The 22,149-nt window shown below is 42.5% G+C and overlaps 1 protein-coding gene across 6 annotated transcripts in view; it reads left to right on the forward strand.

Annotated features, from left to right (window-relative positions):
- Positions 1–22,149, forward strand: part of MEIS1 (Meis homeobox 1) — a 108,908-nt gene that overhangs the window by 27,486 nt on the left and 59,273 nt on the right. For all 6 annotated transcript variants that reach the window (XM_086879250.1, XM_086879247.1, XM_086879246.1 and 3 more), the window contains exon 7: positions 579–690. In XM_086879250.1, the coding sequence (XP_086735376.1) occupies positions 579–690 (112 nt within the window). The remainder of the gene's footprint in view (positions 1–578; positions 691–22,149) is intronic.

Consider the following 22,149-nt stretch of genomic DNA (forward strand, 5'->3'; position numbering starts at 1 on the left):
GTGAAGCCATTGTTATTCTCATTTCTTTTTTGTCCCCATGCCTGGTCCATTTGCCATATACCATCCGGCAAACAGCTGACACATCCCGGCTATTATGGACCCAGGCCTAATTGCCAGCAAAGTCTTTAAGCTCTTCCATGTTGGCCTCGTAGGAGGAATGGGAGGCCCATATAAATGATGCTGCTCTCGACCACCGCTCTCATTTTGCCGTCGCGGAGTTCGCAGCCTGTTGTGCCGGAGGGTTTGCGGATGCTAAAAATATAGCTGGAGCCCAGTGCCAGTGATTCGCTCTCTGGCTCTCCTCCTGCTCCCCCTGCCTGGCCAGGAATGTTTCTGTTTTCTGTGGTAATAAAGCTTGGGATTATTTAGATAGTAAACATATTCCAGAATATATTATTTTTGCTGGGGAGCGGGAGTAGAGCTACCTGGAAAGAAGGAATGATTCGGGAGATGTGTTTGCCAGCCTTTTCCCACGGGTCTGAGCACGGGTACCGCCCTCCTGGGTGTGCATTTTCTGATGATCTGGGCATTTCTTCCCCATCCCAGATTTTAACCTTTTAATTCTTTTGGCCCCATAGCCCTCCTGGAACAGAGACCACGATGACACGGCATCAACGCGCTCCGGGGGAACCCCCGGACCCTCCAGCGGAGGACACACATCACACAGCGGGGACAACAGCAGTGAGCAAGGTAGGAATAGAGCCCTCACACTTTCCTAGCTGGCAAGTGGTCACCAGCGTGCTCAGGGACTGGTTAGTCTCTTTCTGGTGTGGAAATATGCTTGGGTACTAGAGGGTTTGTGCTGAGAAAGATCTATCTTCCTTTTTTTTTGACATTTTTTCCTCCATCTCCTACTAGTAAAGGGATTGGCATCTTTATTTCTTTGACCCTGCCAGCAGGCACATGTTAGAGCAACATATGTACCAAATTTGCAGTGTGCTTAATAAAAATAAGAAATGAGAAGTTTGGGTTTTTTTCTTCGTTCAAATGGGTTAAAAGATGAAATCTTCAAAACCAAATGTAATTAAGATTGCAGAAATGCATGCTAATATTTCAAAGATGCCATCGAAAGTTGATTACATATAAAGAAGAGATGTTAGCTGGCCCATTTTACAAAATCCTGAGCTATGTTTTTACTTACTTTTTTATACTCAATTCCAATTTACTTGAATGCAAAAACGTTCTGTCTGAGTGCCAGGCCGGAGTAGCTGATTTAGCAGGGCGAGGATGAAATGAGCTTGGTGCAATGGAAGTGGGACAGTCTACAAATAATCAGTGCTGTCTCAGAAACTCTGAAGTCTGAAAAGCTGAATCTCTGGATTATTTTTTTCTGTGAAACTAAAAGCATATTTTTTCTGAAGAGACCAACTGCAGTGGATTTAGTGTTAATTTAATGCAATTAAAATTTAAAAAGGATCCTTAATCTGAATATAAAAGAGAGTGCATTATTGAAGTTGACTCTGAACTCACAATAGGTATATACTTTTAAATCTGGTTTTATGATCATGTTTCATTCAAGTGCTGTTAGACAACAAAGGAATTGTGTTTCCAAAAAAAGGTTGAGCAGTACTGATTAGCATTGCAAAGTCTGCATTTAACAAGATTAGTTTTTAAACTAAACCAGTATATTTTAATTTTTTATATGCATGGATTTAACGTACATGGTGAATAACATCTCTTTATAGAATTTTAAGTATTTGAGACTCGTTATTGTTTAAAGAAAAGTTGCTGACTTCATCGCAAGCGTAGCCTAGTAAAAATGGGGCCTGGAATAGTAAACTGTTGCAGAGCTGAGGCAGAAACTGGTAACCTTATGACCTCTGACTTTTACTGGAAAATGATATGCAACATAAATTCAGGGGGCCTTTTTTCTTTCAAGTATGTGTATACATATATATTCTAGTGGTGCTGTTCACAATGCTATAGTTGAAGTGGTGTCAACTTGTTCATTAGAGCCCCTTGCTTTTGGAGAAAACTTTAAATCCATGGGTTTTTTTTTTTTTTAAGGCTGAAAAAGCTGCTTCAAAAATAAGCTTTGAACTAAAATGTGGTGTTTTGAGGGGGTTTTTGTATTTGGTTAGGGCTGTTCTTTTATTAGACGGATGTGCGTGTGTTTATGTGGATATGTGCGTGGACAAAACATCTGTGGGGAGGCTTGCCAGAATGCTCCTAGAACGCGTTGGAAATTGAGCTTAGCTCCTGGTGCACTTTTAAAGATTTTCAGACTTCATTTTCTCCTAAATGTGGCATTTTAGTAGTCTGGAGTGCTGGTCATATCTGAGGTCTTACTGCCATCCTGGTCAGTTCCTAGCAAGGTGCATGCTGCAGCCTCAGTCAGGAGGGGTTTTCTAAAGTGAGTTTCAAGCCTGAGTCCTGTGAAGTACCTGCAGAAGAACTTGTCAGTGATGCTTTAGTCAGTTCTGAAACTGTTGCCCAAACCCCACTGGTTTACTGAGGCTGGAATTGCTGCCAGTGCTTTAGATAGAGTGTTTTGTGAAGAGGGCTCATTGCATTAAAACTTTGGAGAAGAGTAACAAAAGTGGTAATTTGATAACTGGAGCTCTCAGGTCAAGTTTGGGGAAGGAATTTTGGAAAAGAGATCCCATCCTGGGCATCTTTGTTACCAAGACTTGCCTTCAGGCCACTTGCCACCTTTGGAAATGGCATTGTTTTTGAGGAAGAGGAATGTGGTAATGGTAGTGGTGGTCTTGCTGAGCCTTGCTTTATGTTTTGTTTACATGAAATGCTCTGAAGGTTTGAGATTATGGGAAGCTCATTTGTTTAACCACACCCATGCCTGCATGTATACCTTCTGTAAAAAAAAAAAACAAACCCAAAATGGGATTTTAGCATTTCCCTATGGGGAAGAAGTCAAAAAATATGACCCCAAAGGACTGAAACAGAAGAGAACAAAAAGGTAGCAAATACCCTGCCTCTCCCCAACTGCATTTAATTTCCAGATGCTGTGATTTGGTGGCTTTTCTTCTGTGGCCTGATGTTAGGAGTGCAACACTGTGGTTAAACCTCTGTGTTCACCACTGCTGGGTGCTTTTCTTGGCAGCAGAAGGAGCCAGCATGGCACTGCCAGAGCAGCCAGGTGCTGCGGAGGGGTGGCAGCAAAAGGCTGGGGACCCACATGCTCATGCTTGCAAGTAGAGGAGTTAACTCGAGATGCATGCGTTGCGTGACATATATTCAGTATATTATGAGCTTCCCTATTTTTAGGAGTTTGTAAAAGTTCCTTTTGGTTCCTTCCATCTGTCAAGATCACGTTTGCCACTTAAAAAAAAAAAAAAAAAAAAAAAAAAGCAAATCTGATCACCAGAAATAAAACCCTCTAAAACTGTCTGGTTTTAGGTTGTTCTCACAACCTACTTCCCTTGTTGGCGTAGGGAAAAGCACCTTCTGGGCCAGGTTTGCAGCCTGGCTGAAAGTATCACAGGGATGTAAATGTAAGTTTACACATTTACTGGAAAAGCTTAAGCCTTCAGCAAGACTTTTCTCCTTAGTCCTTAAGCCAGAGTATGTTAAGGTCTATTTTTGGACTTTTTGGAGATTTTTCTTCTTTACCTTATTCATCACAACAAATCCTGCAATGTGTGTTTTCAACCTACTTATGTCCCAGTGAACAACACTCATCAAATGATTGCCTTTGAAATCAGGAGAGACGGTCTTTCCTGTAAACATTTTAAAGTCTTTTTAATCGTGTAAATTTATTTACTTAGTAAATAGTAATAACTCCCAGCTGCTTCGATCTATTGCAGAAATCCATATTTAACTGCTAGGGAGCTGTTCTGAGGTCTTGTGCCACTGAACAGCAGGATATGTTATTGCATAGTACGTTGACACAACCTCTCCTAAAGGCCTGGTATTGTGTCATCATAGGGGATAGTTATAGTACAGGAATGCAGAATAATATTATGAAAAAGTTTTCCCGTTGCTCTGAACTTAATGGCAAAGGCCTTTGGAGGTCTGTCTCCAAATGGTGCAAAGAGATCTGAATTTACAGAGCGGAGAAATAATTCACTAAATCCTATTTAAAAGAAGAGACGCAAATTCTTATGTATAGGCAGGTGATGCTGAGCTCATGGCAGCACTGTTTTATCTTACTGTGTCTTGTAACTTCAAAAGATTCCTGTTTGGGATATTGAGAGATCTATTTTGTTTGTTTTTCAAATAGTGAGGCCAGGAAGATGCTGAACAAAGCCTTGGTACAGTCACTTTTAATCCAGAGTGGAGTTCTTCATTTCTCATGTTTAGCTCTCCTACACAGCTTAAAAGAAAAAGAAAAATAATCCATCAGTGTCACCTTATTTGTGCTTATTTCTTCTTTCTCCCTTGTTTTTTTTTCCCAAACCTCAGCCTGTGTTCAAAACATTTTTTTAACCTCCAAATAATTGTTGCTTCTTAAAGCCAGGAGTAGAAAGCAGCGATACTTCTTTATAAAAATGTATCAATGGCTGCAATGGCTTATTTTTTATTTTTTTTTCAGTGTTTCGTAGGAGTTTGAGCAACCTATAGGCAAAAAGGCAATCGGGTTTATTATTGCTGGGAATCTCCAGGCGGTTGTTTGGAGGCTGCAAAGGCAGGGCTGGGAAGAGGGGGAGAGAAGGGCCACGTTATGTTCCAGATGACTGAGCAAGGATTTATATACCAGCTTGCCTTTTTTTTTTTTTTTTTCCCCCTCCTTTTTTTTTATTTTTTTTTTTTTAACATGGGAGAAGAAAAGTAATAAGAGCGGGGAGGCATTTGAAGCGGTCAGATGGCCGATGACTAATGGGATAGGTGGGCAGGAGCCCTCGGATTGGGTGTCTTAATGAGCACATTTCGCACCGAGTTTGGGCTGCAGCTCCCCTTCACCTTTGCCCTTTATTGACCGAACTGACACTTCATTTTTCACATACTTCCAATTATGGCTGAGCTTAAGTGTCGCCCTGCCTCCTTTCTTTCTTGCCTATGGATGGCTTGAGAGTGGCTAAGGCCACAGAAGATATTTTAATTTGAAAAACTACCATAGCAAGGCAGGTTTAGGGTGTAACCTGAAACTGCTGTCACTTGGCAGTTTCTCCGATGAAAACAAAAGTTTTAATGTTTCTTGTTGAGCGCTTCACCGCCGCTCCCCCCTTCCTTCTCTGTGGTGATGTGGGGAATTGCTTTGGGGGCGATTGGGTTGGTGAGGGGTATTTTCCTTGGGGTAAATCCTTTCTGGCACTACAGGTGTCATGGGTGGGAGTCACCGAAGTGGAGAGGTAAACCCAAATGGAAAGCAGTGCCGTGCCTGAACGATGGCTCCTTTTTCCTTCTCAACACAGCGTCTTCTCAAAGGGCTTCTTGTGATGTAATGCCCTGCCATGTCCTTTGCTGGACGATCCCCTTATGGAAAAGCAGAGCATGATTGTGCTTGCACTTCTCAAGCCTTAGACCATTGTGGATTTGTTGTTTTGGTAATATTTAATGCATGAATGCAGATTTGAGCCTGGCCTGGCTGTGAAGCTTTGAGAAGTGGCTGGAAATGATGTTGGGAGAGGCTGGTAGGATGAAAAGCTGTAAAAATCTGCAGTCACCCCTTTGCTGTACAAGGAGAGCCATGATATATCTCCCACTGCTCAAGCCTGTGTGCATTTCCACGTTGGCTTTTACACGCAGAATCCTTCCAGGGCGGAAATGTCTGTTTGCTTTCGCAGGGCTTAGGGGGTTTCGGAGCATGCGGTTTTCCTACCAAATGTGGATTCTGTCGGAAATAGTTGGAATAAGTTGTGCTCGCATGGGGTGGGTGGGTTTAAGAACAAAATAGCTGCTGTTAGACCTTCACTTCCCAGCAGCACCACTGGATTTTGCAGCGTGGTTTTCACTACCGGCTCTGTCATGTGAAATTTGGGTGAGTAATGTGTGGGCATGTCACCTGTGTGCCAGTGGTGATTGCTTTACATTTAAACACATGGAGAGACTATGTTGACAATTATTTACATCCAAACAGAGGCCCCCTAAACCACAGATGTATTTATCCCCCCCAAAAAAAAAAAAAAAAAAAAGAAAAAGTATGAGGTATTATCTACTTTATTATGTAGCCCTCTGGCATAGTAATGGCATGGCATATTTTTACTATAATATGGTAATAAAAGAATATGTAAAAGGCAGACAAAGGTTCTGTCTTTTCACTAAGGTGACCCCTGTTACCAAGTAACTGCTTTACTTATGAGCTTATTAAAAACTCAAAAAAAAATGAGCTTTTCATACTTCACAGGCATTGATGTGAAAATGAGCTGTCCTACGAGTAGTTTTCTTGATCATTTTTAGAACAATTGATTAGCCAAAGAGCCGCTGTCATTAGTTGACATTGACTGATAGCAATTTGTCACAAGCTCCGAAGGTCAGCCAGGCAGTGGAAGCTTCGGCTTGTCTTTGATTGACCTTTTCTGATGCCATTATCATGCGATCGGTTAGACTGGATGTGACCCTCGATTAGAAAAGACAGGGCATTAGTCAACAGGGGCTGCTCCCTGTGTTTTTTCTGGCGCTTTACGTATTGTGAATCCCGAATTAAGCGTAATAGGCTTGTTTGGAAACGCAGCAGTATCAGTTTTCTTGCTGAGGCTCTGCCATCCCCTTTTCTTTTCCTGCTTTTCCATCAAGCAGGCAGCGCTCGCTTTGCTTTAAATCAGCGTCAGCACCTGTGCCCTCTTCCTTTGACGTGAGATACGAGATTTAAGCCAGGCCCATATTTATCTGAAACGCCTCGTGTAGGTGCGTATTGTTCAGCAGCACCAGCATTAATTATTTTTATCTCCCCAGAATCATGTTTTATTTTTTAACAGTGATTGAGTGGTTGAGGATTATGCTCATAACATGATGTCAATTTATCATTCTGCTCTAAAGCCGGGGGGCGTGAAACTGGTTTTTTCCTCCTTCTAGTTTAGGTTTTCAATTTTTTGTTTGGTTTTGGCTTTTTTTTTTTTTTTTTTCTTTTGGTCTCATCAGCTTGATTCAGCTGTTAAAGTTAGATTTCGACAGTGTTAAGTCTGTGTGCCTCAGCTAAGCAGGGTTGTGCTTCCAGAGTGGTGCATGGGAGCAAGTTCTTACTTAGAAGCGGGTGTCTGTCATGATTTGAGCATTAATCTATTCCCAGTGTCAGGATTTATTTCAATCATTCTCATTAGCTTAAATGCCTGTTATTAGCAGGCATTTTTCTTTTTGCTCTGGCAAAGCTAACTTAAATACTTATAAACGTTGCTTGTTTTCCCTAAATTGTGGGTAACATCATCGTAAATGAGCTCTTTTCCTTGTAAAAAAACCTTCCTTCTTTCCATTTGCCTTTCAGGGGAAACCTGAATTTCTCTAAGCACCAACTTGTTTTTCAGGTCAGCCCCTAGAGATAATAAGCAGTTCAAAACCAGCACAACCATTTCAGCACGGTTTAATGTGACTTTCAGTCTTTGCTCAGGGAAAGCTTCCAGCTGGGAGGGGAGCAGAGAGACGACCATGTCAGGAAGCAGATCTTTCAAGCTGAGGCTACTGCCATCATTGGCAGAGCAGAAGAAGGGAAAAAGACTTTGGAAACTGTTTACCTTTAAAGTGGCTATGGAAATACAAATACTCCTGACTTCTCGGCCCATCTGTAATCAAGCAGAGAAATCCATGTACTGGAGTCCTTTTTTTTTTTTTTCTTTTTTTTTCTATTTTCTTGGCAAGTTTTTCTAAACTCAGAAATGTCCACCCATTAAACATCTGTGTGGCTGTGCACAAGCCCATGTATACATAGAAGTGTATATAAGAACATGGACCTGACCCTGAACTGAGAGCATCCATTGGCTTTTGCAGCCTCCAAAGTGTTGTCTGCACAGAACCAGGTGTCTTACTGAGTGCAGGATCTTGAAAATGCCAAGCAGGGAACAGTGGTGGAAAAGAATCACATTGCTAAATTGAATCTTGGGCTGTTAGCTAAAAACTCTGGTGTGGGACTGAAGGGCACCTTGCTTTCCTCCTTGGATGGGGCAGAGGGAGGTTTGGATTTGTAAGAAGTTGTAGAAATAGGTTTGAAGTTTTTAGTGCCCAAGGTGCCCCTTTCAACAGTACTGGAGTTGAGTGTTTGCAAGGAGGCTGATATGATTTTTTTCTTTTTTTTTTTTTTTTGGTTGCTTTATTCAGGTGTGGTGGGTTTTTTCCTACACATCCTGGATGTTTTCACTTAAGTTGTGGTGACTCACTGGAGTTAATGAGGTTCCCACATGGCCCATATCAAAGGCCATCTTAGTATTCCCACCTTAAGGGTTCTATCCATTTGCTTCTCCAGGTCTTGGTGGCTTCAGCTGAGCCTTTTGCAATCTGATGGAGGCAGAGTGAGACTTTAAGGTGTGTCATTGACCTCTTTAACTTGGAGGTTAAAAAAACAAAAGTTGTGATCTTGAGATGTTTGTTTTGAGAGACATTTTATCACAAGGAGTATAAACTCATAAACATGCCGTATTTCTGGATTAGTGATGCAACAGGGTGTGCCATCAGGCTGCTTGGCACAAACCATATTCCTATCTCTCACATGAAAGGCTGGGAGGGTAAAGATGACTAAGGTTGGAGGAGAAGTCTTTAAAATTAGTTCTGTATGGAGAAAGTGGGTGCTTGTCCCATAATGCAAGAACTAAGGGTGGGTGTTCATGGCACAGGAACTGCTCCAGAGTGTTACTAGGTTTAAAACAAACAAAAATGTTTTATGTGTTGGGTTAAATTTATTGCTACAGAACAGCATTCTGAGGAGGTCAGCAGGGGACAAAAAGAGATTAGACCAATTCATGGAAAAAAAGGTTCTTCTGTAGCTATTAAAAACCCTGGTCCAGATGCAAGTGCTGTCTCAGGAAGCTGCCCAAGTGCTGATTGTCAGAGCGGTGGCACAGCTGCCTCAGCGTGCCCCCACTTTCCGTAGTGTTTTCCTAAACACCCGTTATTGTTCGTGAGACACACCACCACAAGACGCAGTTACTTCGACAGATGTCCTCCAGTTTTTGTGTTAAAATAATTTTTTATAATTCAATTCAGGAAATAAGATGCTGGATATTTTTTGTTTATCCCCCCCCCCTTTTTTTTTTTTTTTTAAAGGCTCTTGCTAATGCTGCCATGCTTTTTGTTGGGAAGAAGGTAGACATAGCTTGTATTTTCTTGCCCTTATTACCCTGATGGGGGGAATGGTTTGATGCTATTCATTCAAATTTGACAGGTGATTGCTTCTGTAAATGAATGCACTCAAATCATAATTGTTGCAACAGAATTGTTTGATTACCTGGCGGTAGCCTCTTTCTCTCTGATAGCTTTTGGATCACCTGTTTGCTGAGAGCATTTGACAGTCCTCATGTTTATTACCCAATTGAATGTCAGTAGCAATTGCAGCTAAAGATAAACGAAAATGCAAGTACTTGTTGACCTTGACTTTTTTCCACAAGATATTGGACTTGATGGCTCTATTGCCGTTGAACTGATAAGAGTTATAAACAGTAGTTGAAGGAAAATGTTTTATTCCCAGAGGAAAATACCACACTGCTGTGGGAAATGGCATCTGACTAGTGCTCTTTGCCAAATTTGCTTGGTTCACCTTCATTTAGACTGTGGGAAAATAAAATCCAAATTTCCCCTTTTATGACTTTAATATCTCTGCAAACATGAATTCCTGCGCTCTTTGTAAAGTTTTGTTGGCAGACTGCGCCAATAACAGACAGCGAGCACGAGACCTCGCCGTGTTTTATGATGTGCTATAATGAGGATTCTCAATTCTTCCTCATTTTTGGGCTGATTTGATAATTACAGGGAGGGAGCAGAGCTTTATTCTTCTATTCCATGGGAAGCTTAATATGTCTGCAGCCGGCAAAGACTGGGAAATGTGTGGCTGTGAGTGGATATTGTCAGACTGGGGCTGTGCCGGTGGGAGGACAGTCTGGGGATGAAAGCCAAGTTATTACAGGGATGGAGGGGTGATTCTTTCCTAGGTCAATTTTGCACCCACTTCTTCAGGCAAGGTCCCACATGGGGTCCTTTGCAGGTTTTTGGTAGGATTTGGCAGTGCCCCTCCCGGCTGCCTTTGGGAAATGGGAGGGAGGGATGAACTCCTACCCCGGCAAATTTTCCTGCTGTAACCCCCCATATATATATTTATATAAATTTATTTCTAATCCTGCTCTAATATGAAAACCTGAAAGGAAGACTTCAATGGAAACAGGAGAAGGCAATAGGCTTTGAGATCTTTCAGGATGAAAGTCACTGAATAAACATTATATGTAAAAAGCACAAAAGACAGTGGAATTATATTCTTTAAAACATTAAGTCCTTCTTGTCTCGGCAACTGCTCTGATAAACTCTGTACAGTATTGTAGGAGCTTGTTAAAGCTCTGAAATGCAGGATTAAGCAGTGCTGTAACAGTTAGCAGAGTCAGACGAGTAATCTTATTGCATTGTAATTTTTTTTAGGTAAGATTAAGCTGGCATTGCATTATATGTTTGTGGGCGAGGGGCCATTCTTCAAGGGATTAATTAATAGGATCAGCGCTGTAAAGATGCTGACATAATTTTTTCTGGGCACATTGATGCACACAGGCTTTTATTATTGCTATTCTTTTTCATTTTTCTTCCAATTTTAAATTCCTGAACGGGATGTGGACTTTGGGCAATCAGAGCAGCCTTTGCAGCTTGCAGCAGTGGCGGTGTCAGAGCCACCTGTCATCCTATAATTCACTGGGGACCACTTCTCACTGGCCTGGTGACCCACTAGCTGGTGACATGAGAAATACCAGAGGGAGATGCCTGATGTCCCTTCTGCCCAAGCTGGGGTGGGATCCTAGGGCTCTGACTAAGCAAATGCCTGACACTGCTCTGGCAGGGCTTTGGAAGAGGGTGCTGTTGGAAAAGTCTTCCACCTTTCTGCTGTGGCTCTTTAGCCATGATGCCTCCTCCACGTAGCCTTCGGTTTGACGTGCTTTAACTTTTTCTGCTCAGGCCTGGAAGGTGAGAAAGGACATGGGAGAGCGTGGCTGGGCCTGTGATGTGCAGTGGGAGCAGTGTGACATCAGGATAGGCACTGCCACCCTGCCTCCCTCTGTGGTTTGGGAACTTCCTCATCACTCTGGCATCTAAGAGCCAGTATGGAAATATATATACATATAACTTTTTTACCTATTATAAATATTATGAGTATTTTTTTAGTTTTTTGTTTCTTCTTTCTCTTGAGTATTTAAAATCTCACACAGATTTTGCAGTCAGGTTTTTGCAGTTGCTCTTTGCCAATAGTGTGGGAAATAAGAAACAGCGTGTAAATGAATAAAAATACAGTGGGGACAGCCTTTTACTTGTCCCCTAGTCCTAAGTTTTCATGAGGCTGATTCTGTGCTGTGGGTGAGAGATGGCCCTTGTAACCCCAATTCTGTGTATTGTCTCCAGGTTGTAAGTACATCTTTTGCAGAAGGACAGGAGAAGACCTACTAGGAGACACCACTTATGCCCTTGGAAAAGACCTAATGGTGGCAGACATACCCTAACTTATTCTGAAATCTTCCCAGTGCTCTGAATAGCAGTGTCACATGGATGCATGCTAAATATATTCTGGAGTCTGTAGTGTCCTGATGGACCTCAAAGAAGGCATATCTTAGCTTTCTCTGGTCAGCAAGTGAAGGTCAGGGAAGCAAGGCTTGTAGGATGGAGAATCTTTTGTTGGTCTCATTGCTGTGCCAAGAGAATCTCCTCCCTTTCTCCCTCCAGGCACAGCACTGAGGGAGAAACCCCATGGTGGAGTTTGTGCTTGGGGCCCTGGATTATAGCACATGCACTGCATTAAATGCCTTCCTAGAGCAGGGGAAAGAGGGAATGAGGTCAGCATTGAAGTTAAGTGTCATTTAAAATGGGGTTAAAGTTTCAGGGCACTGTATCGTCAGAGTGTGGCAGCTATTTGTAAAGAGCAGGGGATAAGATGCAGGCAAATTACAGCACAGGCAAAAAAAGACAACAAAGTGGAGTTGAAATGTTGTGTTCTTTCTGTACTTCTTGTCCTTTCCCCACTTAGTAAAGCATCTATTTATCTCTCCTGTCCCCTCATCCTGCCTGTGGCAATGAGAATGCCCCAGGAGAGGCTTTTGTGCAGGATCCTTCCTGCTTGCTTTTTTATTTTTTTTTTTATTTTTTTGTATCTGTCTGCACTAACCCTGTGCAAATTCTGCATGAGGCCAGCTGTGTAAAAGCAGGAATAGTGGTGATGTTAATTCAGTGTAACTGTTGGACAGACCTGCTATGGTTTTGTACTGCAGCTCTGTAATGGGCTGTAGGAAAGCAGAGGGATGTTCTGTTGATGAGCAGCCCGAGCCACAAAATCTTTGGATGTCGGTCTATAAATATTTATTGGTTGTGAGTGTGTTTGTTCGTATACGTGCTTGGATGTGACTACTTCCTACTACTACACTTTCTTATTCTGTCAACCTGGCAAGGAAGGTGGTAAAACAACCACCCTTGTGAAGCACAGGGCATTTTTAGAACCTTTTAGAACCTTTCAAATTTCCTTTACGAGGAGCGTTGTGCTAAGTTCCTTGGTGTTACAGCTACAAGAAACAAATTAGGAAGCAGTGCTAACATTAGTGTCTCACCACATATTTAATCCAGCTAAAAAACCCCTGAGGTGGCCATAATTTACCAGGCTGAAGAGCAGAGAGGGCTGGCATAGCCACCTCATCAAGAAATGTAAAGTGATGACTTGGTTTAATTTCAGCCAAAGGCTGTTGGTGACTTAGTTAAATTTAATCCCAATAAAGTAACCAGCTAACAGGCTGCAGGAGGAGCATGTTAGTCATGACATGGGTATATCAGCTCTTCACCACCATTAATTATATTTCATCACTGAAAAGCAGAATATGCATATTATGCAATTTTACAGCATGGCTTTCCATACATAATGTATTAATAAAAATTAGAATTGCTCCGTACAGATGAATTGAAATGCTGTGTGTTACCAACATACAAATTTTATTTACAGTTGTAGTTGGTGTATGTGAAATGACAGTATTAAACTTAAAAGTGCCTCTCAAGTTGATAAATGCCAACTCGATACTAAACACATTAATACTCAGTTAAAATTAGCAATCAATTTACTTGGATATTGGAGGTTAGCCAGGGATGGATCTGAAGTTGTATTAGGTATATGGTACTGGTCTGAATACATCATATGCTGTTGCAAAAGCATTGTGCTAATTTTAGCTTACAAAGAGGATGAAGATAAACTGCCTGCTGCTAGTTTGCCATATGCTATCCTGGTGATAATATTCAAGTCGAAAATATTCTGCAGAGAGTCTTATTGTTTCAGTAAAAGAAAAGTGGAACAGAGTTAAGCAAATTTCTGCTCTGTAAATGCATACAAAATAACGAAATAGAACAAATCTCAAATGCTGGTAGATGAGATCTGTGAAATTTGTTTTGGGTTTATTGGCTTTCATGGGAGTCAACAATTTATTTTAGTATATATTTGATCCAATTGTATCCATTTCTCGCATGTAAATCTTAAAATCAATCTAAATAAAAATCGAACTTTGTTCTGGTAGGCAGAAATATAGTCTGAGTTGCTCCTAACTAGTTAAGCCTCCCATCCTTCAAGTTTGGAATAAAGGCGCTGCTGAGCTGGTTTTTCATGAGCTTCTCCCTTTGCTTTGTTTATTTAAAATCACAAAACATATTCTGGTTTCCATATGGGGAGGATTTTGCTTCTCCATGTTCAGTCAGGAGCGTTTGCCTTCTCCATCTGCACCCGTGGCCAGGAGAGGGGTGTGTGAGGAGGGGTGCCCAGAGCCCTGGGGTTGCAAGGGCTGGGGGGAAGCTTTGCATTAGCAAGTGGTGAAAAGCTTGACCTTCGAGTGACCTGGGTCAAGCAAACCCCCTGCTGAAGTGTCCCATTTGGACATGGATACCTGTGGGGTGAGGGAAGAGATAAAGGAAAGGGGAGGAAGATAAAGTAATCCCATTGACCTGGGAACTTCTCAGATATTACAAGCAAGGGAGCATCGGGAATAATAAAAGAGTGGCAATATTTGTCTGCCCCCTGTATCTGTGTAATGTCATTTCCAAAGGGCTGGAGTAGATAATAGCAAATGTGCTTTCAAGTATCAGTTCAATCTCTTGAAGTGATGGGGAAGACTGGATGCTCTGATCTGGCGGGTGCTGGAGAGTGTAACACAATCCTCGTCGCTGCAGAGAGAATTGTATAAATTCAGATTTTATACAAAGATCTGCTGATTGCATCTCTTGCTAAAGTGTTAAGTAAAAGATCTGGCTGTAAGAGATGGAGAGTCTACTATTGTCTGGTCTTCTGCCTTGTTTTTATAGGGGTTTTCACAGGAACAAATACCAATTGCCAAAATAAAAGCAAGTGGTGTGGCCAGTCCGTATCATGGTAGGACACATGCTCTTGAGTCAGCGTGGGCAGGAAGCTTGGCAGGTCTGTCCCCCGCCATTGCCATTGCATCTTTATCTCTCTGCTTCATTGTTTGCCACTGAGTGCTTGAAATTCCAGTTTCCAAGTAAAAACTTCCTGTTTCTTGCATTTACATTCAGTTTGGTAAGACATAAATTTAGTTATCTATCAAGGAGGGCTTTTTTTTTTTCCCCCTCTCTCAAGTAAAGCAAAATAGAAAGAAGAAATTAATTATGATTTGGTGATAAGAGGTAGAATTTTACATTTTCCCAGATTCTCTGTGGCAGGAAGCATGAGGTTGTATTCTTGTGATAAGGTGATGGATGGGAGCTAAATTCAGCCTTTCCATCCTGAGTAATTTTAGAAAGAGCCCTGAAGTCCAGATCTTGCTTAGAAACAGAGATGAGCATATTCAGTCTTCATTAGCCACAGTTTCCTTGCTAGAGCATTGCTGCTTGTAAGTTTTTACTGTTCTATGCAGTATTCAGAGCTGGTAGTGCACATATTCTTGTAGCCATCTCAATCCTGAATTTCCCTCCTGAGAGTTTCCTTCTCTCCATTGACTGTGAAGGGACTCAGGGAGGAGTAATCATCTTGTTCAGACACTTAGCTTGGCAGTCTGACTTAAATGCTTAGAGTGAGGAGGGATGAAACTGTGCTAAAACTTGGCATTCCTTTAGGAAGGAAATCTTTGCTCTTTGTGGGGAAGCAGAAAAAATTGTCTTGTACTGCTGAAGGTTAGGGGAGCGGGCTCAGGTATTGTATGTGTGAGGCTGTGTCCTCTGCAGCTCCTGAGCACAGTGGTCTGAGCATCTCATGACATTTGTTGTGTTTGCAGACCTGCATGGGTAACTGAAGTGTTCAAAATTCTTGGCATTCATAGAGAAAAACCACATACATACACTTTATTTATTTTTATTATTATCTGGGGGGAGTTTAGTGTCTCTATTCCCATGCCCAGCTGTCAAGAAGCCAGGATTCCAGCTTTTTCTAACTTCAAGAGGTTGCTTGCTTTATTAGTGCATACGTGGTTTTGGATGAAGGTTCTCTTATGACTCTGGGAGCTGAGGACTTAAATATAAAATATGATGAATGAGGCATCTGAAACTGTGTGGCAGCACTTTTCTCAGCCTCCAAGTAAAAATGATTGAGGTCTTGCATGAGATGGGAGGCTCCATGAGGGAAGCCTTGAAGCAAAACCTGTTGCTGAGCTGAGGTGGTAGGAATGGCCATATTTAGCTTTGTTGTGTTGTTTGGGCACAGGGTCCTTTGGCAGCTGGCACTGTATCTGTCAGAACCTCTCTCTGCTTTTAAATGTGAAATCAGAGTTTAACCTACTTCTGCTCCAAACTAACAAGATGTACAGTTTAAGTGTACTAAGACACATTCAAAATGGCTCATTTTTCCACTTCATTTTTTGTAGTCGTATTTGTAGCAACCCTGGCTAGCACATGAGGTAGAGAGGTAAGAGGTTAATAATTTTTATGCAGAATATTGGACTCTTATTCCCATTTTCAAGTCCACTTTGGATGCTGTCTTGAAAAATATTTTCAATCTGTGCACTGTGTCTCTACTGTGCACAGAAACACGAAATCTGGGGCTTGCTTCCTTGGGAGGCTGTGAGTGCAAAGCCTAAGGGTAGTGCTGGAAGTTTGCAGGCGTGGAGGGAGGGTTACTGGCAGCAGCAGTGTGGGCTTTCATTCAGCACCTTGTCAGCTTGCCTTATCTGGGATCTTGGGGGATGGCTCTCCAGGGTAAACCCAGGGAAGGGAGCTGAGTGAGGTGTTTCCAGGATTGTCCTGGCAGAGGCTTTCTTGTAATCCATTCTGCTTGCTCTGCAGGAGTCACAACCAGCACAGATACTTCTTTATAGCTCAAGTAATCTTTGGATGTGCACCTGCCATCTTGAGCCTCTCCTTTCATGCTTTTTGGTGAGGTTCATGTGCAGCTTTGAATATGCATGAAATCTCCTGGGCTGGTAAGGGGTGAGCATAAAGGATAGCCTCCCCATGATCTTACAGGCAATTGCCCTCTCCAGGTCAATATTCACTTGTTCAGGTCACTGCTGAGATCATATTCATTGCAAATATGGTGCTTATGTCAAAGTATTTTCCATAAAATCTGTTAAGTATAGGTGAGAATGCTTTTTAGCTGAACTTTGAATTTCAGCCTATGATTATAGATGAAAATCTTTCTCCTCATCTGCCTCAGCCATGAATTGCAGGTGCAGCTGGTCAGGCATTTAAAATGACAAAATTCAGAGTTGCTTTGCACAGAAACCAGCATCATGATTAGCAATGGTTCAGAGGCTGGCATTGTTGGTGGCTGCTCAGATGATTCGCAGGTATTTGTGAAAGCCTTTTCCAGTCTCAAGAGAATCACCTGTTTTGGCATCAGTGAGTATTGTTCCAGAATTGGAATGGGAAGGAGTGCAGACCTGCTTTTCTGCCTGACAAGCCTTGGTTGACCCAGTCTTCAGGCTGAGACACCTGCCTGCAAGTCCTAAGGCATCATACAGCAAAAGTTGTGTGTGGAGGAAGAAAGCAGCTAACACACAGCTGGAGAATGGTGTTTGCTCAACATGTAATGAGTTCATTAGAAGAGACTCATTCAGAGTTGAAGCGGGAGATAGTATTTGCTAGGATTTATTTGACTGCTCCTGGATAATTTGAATACAGGTTTTCAAGTGTTTTCTTTCCTTTTTTTCACACACCTAAGCACGTTTCTAAGACATATGTATATATTACAAAGCTGTCCTGACCTTCATCAAAGTAGTCTGCTAATGTTTTGCCTGCCTTTATCAAATTGCAGTATGAAAGAACCACTCTGATTCATATTTTTAAGGGATGTTATTCTGACCTCAAAAACTGATACTTCCTTAGCCAGTGCCAGAAAGCACTTTCTGTGGTTGTAATCCCCATTTTTTCAGCAATTAAGACTCAGGTGGCATCAGAATAACAACTGATTTTAATAGCCACTTTAGCCACCTCCGTTATGGGGAGGAAACATGCAGAGCTTCTGCAGAGCCTCAGAGCTCTGTGGTGTGACCTCAAGTGACCAGACACAAAAACCAGTGCAACTCTTGAACGGAAAGGTCTGCATCATCCAAACTGTGCTGACTCTTGTCCAAGAACACACTGTTTACCTGTTCCTTCCAAACTGGTCAATTTTCTGCAAGGCTGAGATGTGGGTGTTGGGGGATTTTTTTGCTTATCTCAGTGCAGCTTGGCTGGTTTTCACAGAGCTGCTCTTCACTAGCTTGTAGATGTATGTTGAGGATTGTGTTTTCTGTTTTGGTGATTGAAGCTGAACATTCCCACTGTTGACCTAAATTTACCACCTCTGTCATGTCTGAAAGTATTTGTATATTCATCTGCAAATGTGCAGGGTGACCACTCCAATCAAAAAAGCAACAAATCTTACCAGTTAACTCCAAAATGCGTCTTGCTGAAGGCAATGTCTGAAAACACATTGCCATGAGCATGAAGCAGCCAAGCTTCTGTCTGGCCCTTGAGATGTGTACCCAGACCTTAATGAAGGGTGGGGTTTTCCTTATTCCAATAAATAGATTTTGTTTGGAAAGGTGAGAGGCAGAAAGAGAGAATGTATTTTCACAGTCCTAAATAAAAGGCTATTTATGCCTAATACATTGGCAGAATTATTCCAGAGTAATTCATCCACGAGAAAATATGATCCTTGTGTCAGTGCCAAGGTCAGAGAGACCTATGGTGATCTGCAGAGTAAGTTCAGGTCACCCAAGTTAAATCTGCCCAGGGGCTGACTTAGCTCACGCACCGCATTTTTTCCATGATTAATAAAAGCAAACATCTTCTATAGATGAAGGCAGGGCTAAAACTGTGGTCAGCTCTCTCCCTGGAGCCAAGGTCTCCTGCTTTTCCGTTCTCCTTTCCAGGTTGTTCCTTTCATTTCCTGTCCATTCTTCTCTTTTCCTGGCATTTACAGGATGCTTAGAGAAGTCTGTCTTTTCCTTTATGAGGCAAGCCATGCCTATAAAACCTTCCTTGATATCTGCGTGGACAGGAAGGACACGGGGACATTGCTGGGGTTTGACCCGGTGCAGCACTGGCTTCTGCACGCGCTGTGTCCTTGCACATCAGCTGAGAAGCACATCCTGAAAGCTGAGGTGAAAAGGGTGGGGAGCACAGCAGAAATGTATTCCTTGTTAGCCTCAGCTGGGAGGGTAGCAGCTGAGCAGGGTATTTGGCAGTTAGGAAGGTGGAGCTGGTGATTCTGTGGGCTCTGCCTGAGGAGGAGAGGGATGGAGCGGTGAGCTGGGCAGGTGAGAGTCCTCCTCCATCACTGGTGGGTGGAAGGGGTGAGACCAGGTCCTCAGCCCTTTCAACAAGGATGTGGTTGTTTCATCAGAAAAGTGAGATTCTTCTTCCTTGTGGTCTATACCTGCTATGGGGAAGCTGATGCTTGTGGTTTCAGCCTGCTAGAACCTGAGGTTTTCTTTAGCTTCCTTGGTTACTCATTCATGTCACTTGAAGTACATCAAATTACTGAAAGCTTTTGCAGATTTTGCTTTCTACACAATTCTACTGCTGTTGCTCTTAGAGATAATGACAAATGCTGTGAGTTGAAAAAGAAACCAGAAGTAATTTTGGCTGACTTCTTGAAGGATGTATGCATTTTTGTTTATTTTTTTCTTAAGATATGGATGGCTTTTTGCTATGACCCAGCTTTGCTCTGAGATTTCTGTGGGATTTTGGTTAAACACTCTTATGGAGTCAAAGACATGAGCTGGAAATAGCTGAGTTAACTCCTTCTTTTCCTTCATACCTCTCACAGCTGGAACTGACACCATGAGATGTAGTGACATAATTAATAATCAAATTCTGGGGTGCACCAGAAGCTTGTCCCTTTCCTCCTATCAGTTTGCCTATTCAAGGTAATTCTAGGCAGGTAATATCTAGGAATATGTAGCGATGGAAGATGAAAGAGATAAAAGCAAGGTGAACATGCACCTGTAGGTGATACTCAGGAAAGTTTTTAAGTCTCCAGCATTGACCTGACTTTTCTTTCAGCTTCCTTGTGTGTTTTGGACTCTAAGACCTATTTGCTTCTGGATGATTTGCATTTGGATTTGTTGTTTGTTTGTTTTAATTTGGAAAAAGCCCACACCTTAAACTGTAACTGCACTGTAAATCAAACATCAAAACACCAGAAGCTGTGGTAGAAAATCGTAGGAAGCCAAAAACATGGCAGTGTCAGGAATACATGAAGTTGGAGCCTAAGGGGAAGTGCTAACTTGGTTACCACATTTCAGGACTGAAATGCCTGAAAGGACTGTCACTGCCTGGATGGGATCATCAGGACCTGAGCCTGCTGGCCAGTGGCCAACCACAAGGAGCAGGGTCGAGACCACCTCCCCATCACTGTTATTTCTCTCAAGGGCTCTCCCAGCCCTCTGAATTTCCAGGCTCTGCTGTGGGGCTGAGTTCACAGCAGCCACTTGGATGTGCAGAGGGTGTACCCTGACCTGCCCCTCAGTGCCACCCCACCTCCCCATACCCAAGGAATATTTAGGGGGAAAGCGTTTTCAGCAGAAGAGTTAGTGGCCTGATCACCATGGTGGTCATTGCTTGATTCCTGTCACCCTGTGGAGCCACAGAGTCAGGGCAGAGCAGAGGGCAGCAAGAGCTGTATGAGTGGCAGCAGTGTGCCTGTTGGCTGGCCATCAGACCCAATGTCACCATGCCTTTGCATTAAAGCCTGACTTCAGCATTGCTTTTTTCTACTGTGCCTTTCTTAAGTGCCACCTCATCACAGCAGATTTGCTTTTTGTGCTGGGAGAGGAGCAGTAGTGGAAGAAAATTTTATGTGAGCTTGGCTCTGCCAAATTTACTCTTTTTGGCTCCTCATCCCCTTCCTGAGGAGCAGCCTCCCACTGTTGTCATGGGTACTCCAGAGGACTCACCTTTGATGGAGCAACAAGAGCAGTGGGTAAAAACATTAATTCTGTGTACACCCTTCCCTTGAAAGGTCTGCCAGAGGGGTGCATATTTTATAGTTCAGGGGCTTTTCCTGAGTTCATTATGTGCATGGTAACATAAGGTTTTGTCTTTGGGGGGCAAAGCAGGCTGCTTCTGAGCATCCCAGACAGCTCTAGGACAGGATGAGGGGAGGAAATTGATGGTGGAGTCCAAATGCCATCCATTCAGTTCATGATTGCAAATGTTTGTTATAGTTCCTTAGAAAACAGCAGTATAATTGTTTTGGATCCAGCTTTTGCCTTGTTCATATGAAGCCCAGGCACTGGAAGGTTCACAGGTCCCTGTTGTTCTGACCCTCTCTGCCCAGCAGTTTAGGCCAGCAGGCACATGGACCTCCAAGACAGCTTGTGGAAGTGGTTCTTCCACAAAGGACACAGGCCAACCCTCTTCTCTGCCTTCTTTAATGCAGCTGTGAAACACAGGGTGGAATTCCCACAGGTACAGTGGGAATTGCCTCACAAAGGTTTTTGGATTAATACTCCATAACAAATCAAAATTATCTTCCTCTTGCTTTGAGTACAGGGAAATAGTTAATTTGTTTCATAAGGCCAGATGTTTTTTCACTAGCTGCCCAGTCAGGAGGGTTCAGTGGCTGGGATTTGTGCAAGTGGAACTTTATAAAGCTGTAACAATGGCAGTGGAGATGTTACTGTCAAAAGAGGAAAGGTAGATGAGATGAGGCCATTTTATTCTCATTGCTTGTAGAGCTGCCTTTTGCAGTTGCAGAGTTACAGTATATATCACTGTATGTGGGGAAATAGGGTATGTGATGCAGCCATGGCATGCTAAGTGAAGTTCAACATCAATTTTCTTTCATTTGTGTCTTGGTTTTTATTGTCAATTGCTGTAACTGATGGGCTGGGCAGAGGGAAAATATTTTGGCTTTGATGCCATTTTAAAGTGGATGGCAGTAGAGGAAATACACTGCTTATCCACAAGAACTTTTTTACTTGATACAAACCACATGGCAACTTCCAGTGGGAAATATCTCATGTGGGTTTGGTATGTCATGAATCCTGACTTGCCTGGGCTCTGCAGCTAGACTAAACCTCTCCTGTTCATTGTGGCTGGAGGACTCTGGTGGCATGGGGGATCCAGCTCTGCAAAAGAGGATTTGGGGCAAACAGTATCTAAATTATAGTTCCTGCAAATTGCAGCTTGGGCCAGCACTGATTGGTCTTGAATTGGGCCATAGTAAAATGCTTTTGTTTTGTTCAACAACCCCAAGTATTTTTGTTTATCTTGCCCAAGTTGGTTTGTTTTTTTGGTTTTTTGTTTAAACTATTTTCAATAGAATAATCTCATTTTGAATTATTTGGACAATGTCAAGGTTATGACACATATTTTCTGTTGTAAAACTGGAAATCTACAGCATCTTCTCCTCTGGAGCAGGCAAGTAGGTAGGGCCCAAGGCAATTTAGCTACGTTTAGGGAAGGAAGCCTACTTAAATGTTCCACATAATAAACTGTTCCTACAGATAACATGTCCCTTAGTTTATATGTGATATGCTTCTGATCTTTGCTTTGAGCCTCTTATAGCTGCTTGTGCTCAGTCCAAGAGTCAAGTGTCTTAGGAGCTGGATAAACACAAAGATAGAGCCAGTTGTTAAGGAGCTATAGAGATTTACAGAAGTTGACCTCGTGGCCATTTGGGGCATTAGCTGGGTGTATTTCTCCCCCATGGTGGAGCAGTCCTGTGCTCCTGCTGCTTCT

This window comes from Cyanistes caeruleus, chromosome 2 (genome assembly GCF_971803275.1).
Source record: "Cyanistes caeruleus chromosome 2, bCyaCae1.hap1.1, whole genome shotgun sequence".
Classification (NCBI taxonomy): Eukaryota; Metazoa; Chordata; class Aves; order Passeriformes; family Paridae; genus Cyanistes; species Cyanistes caeruleus.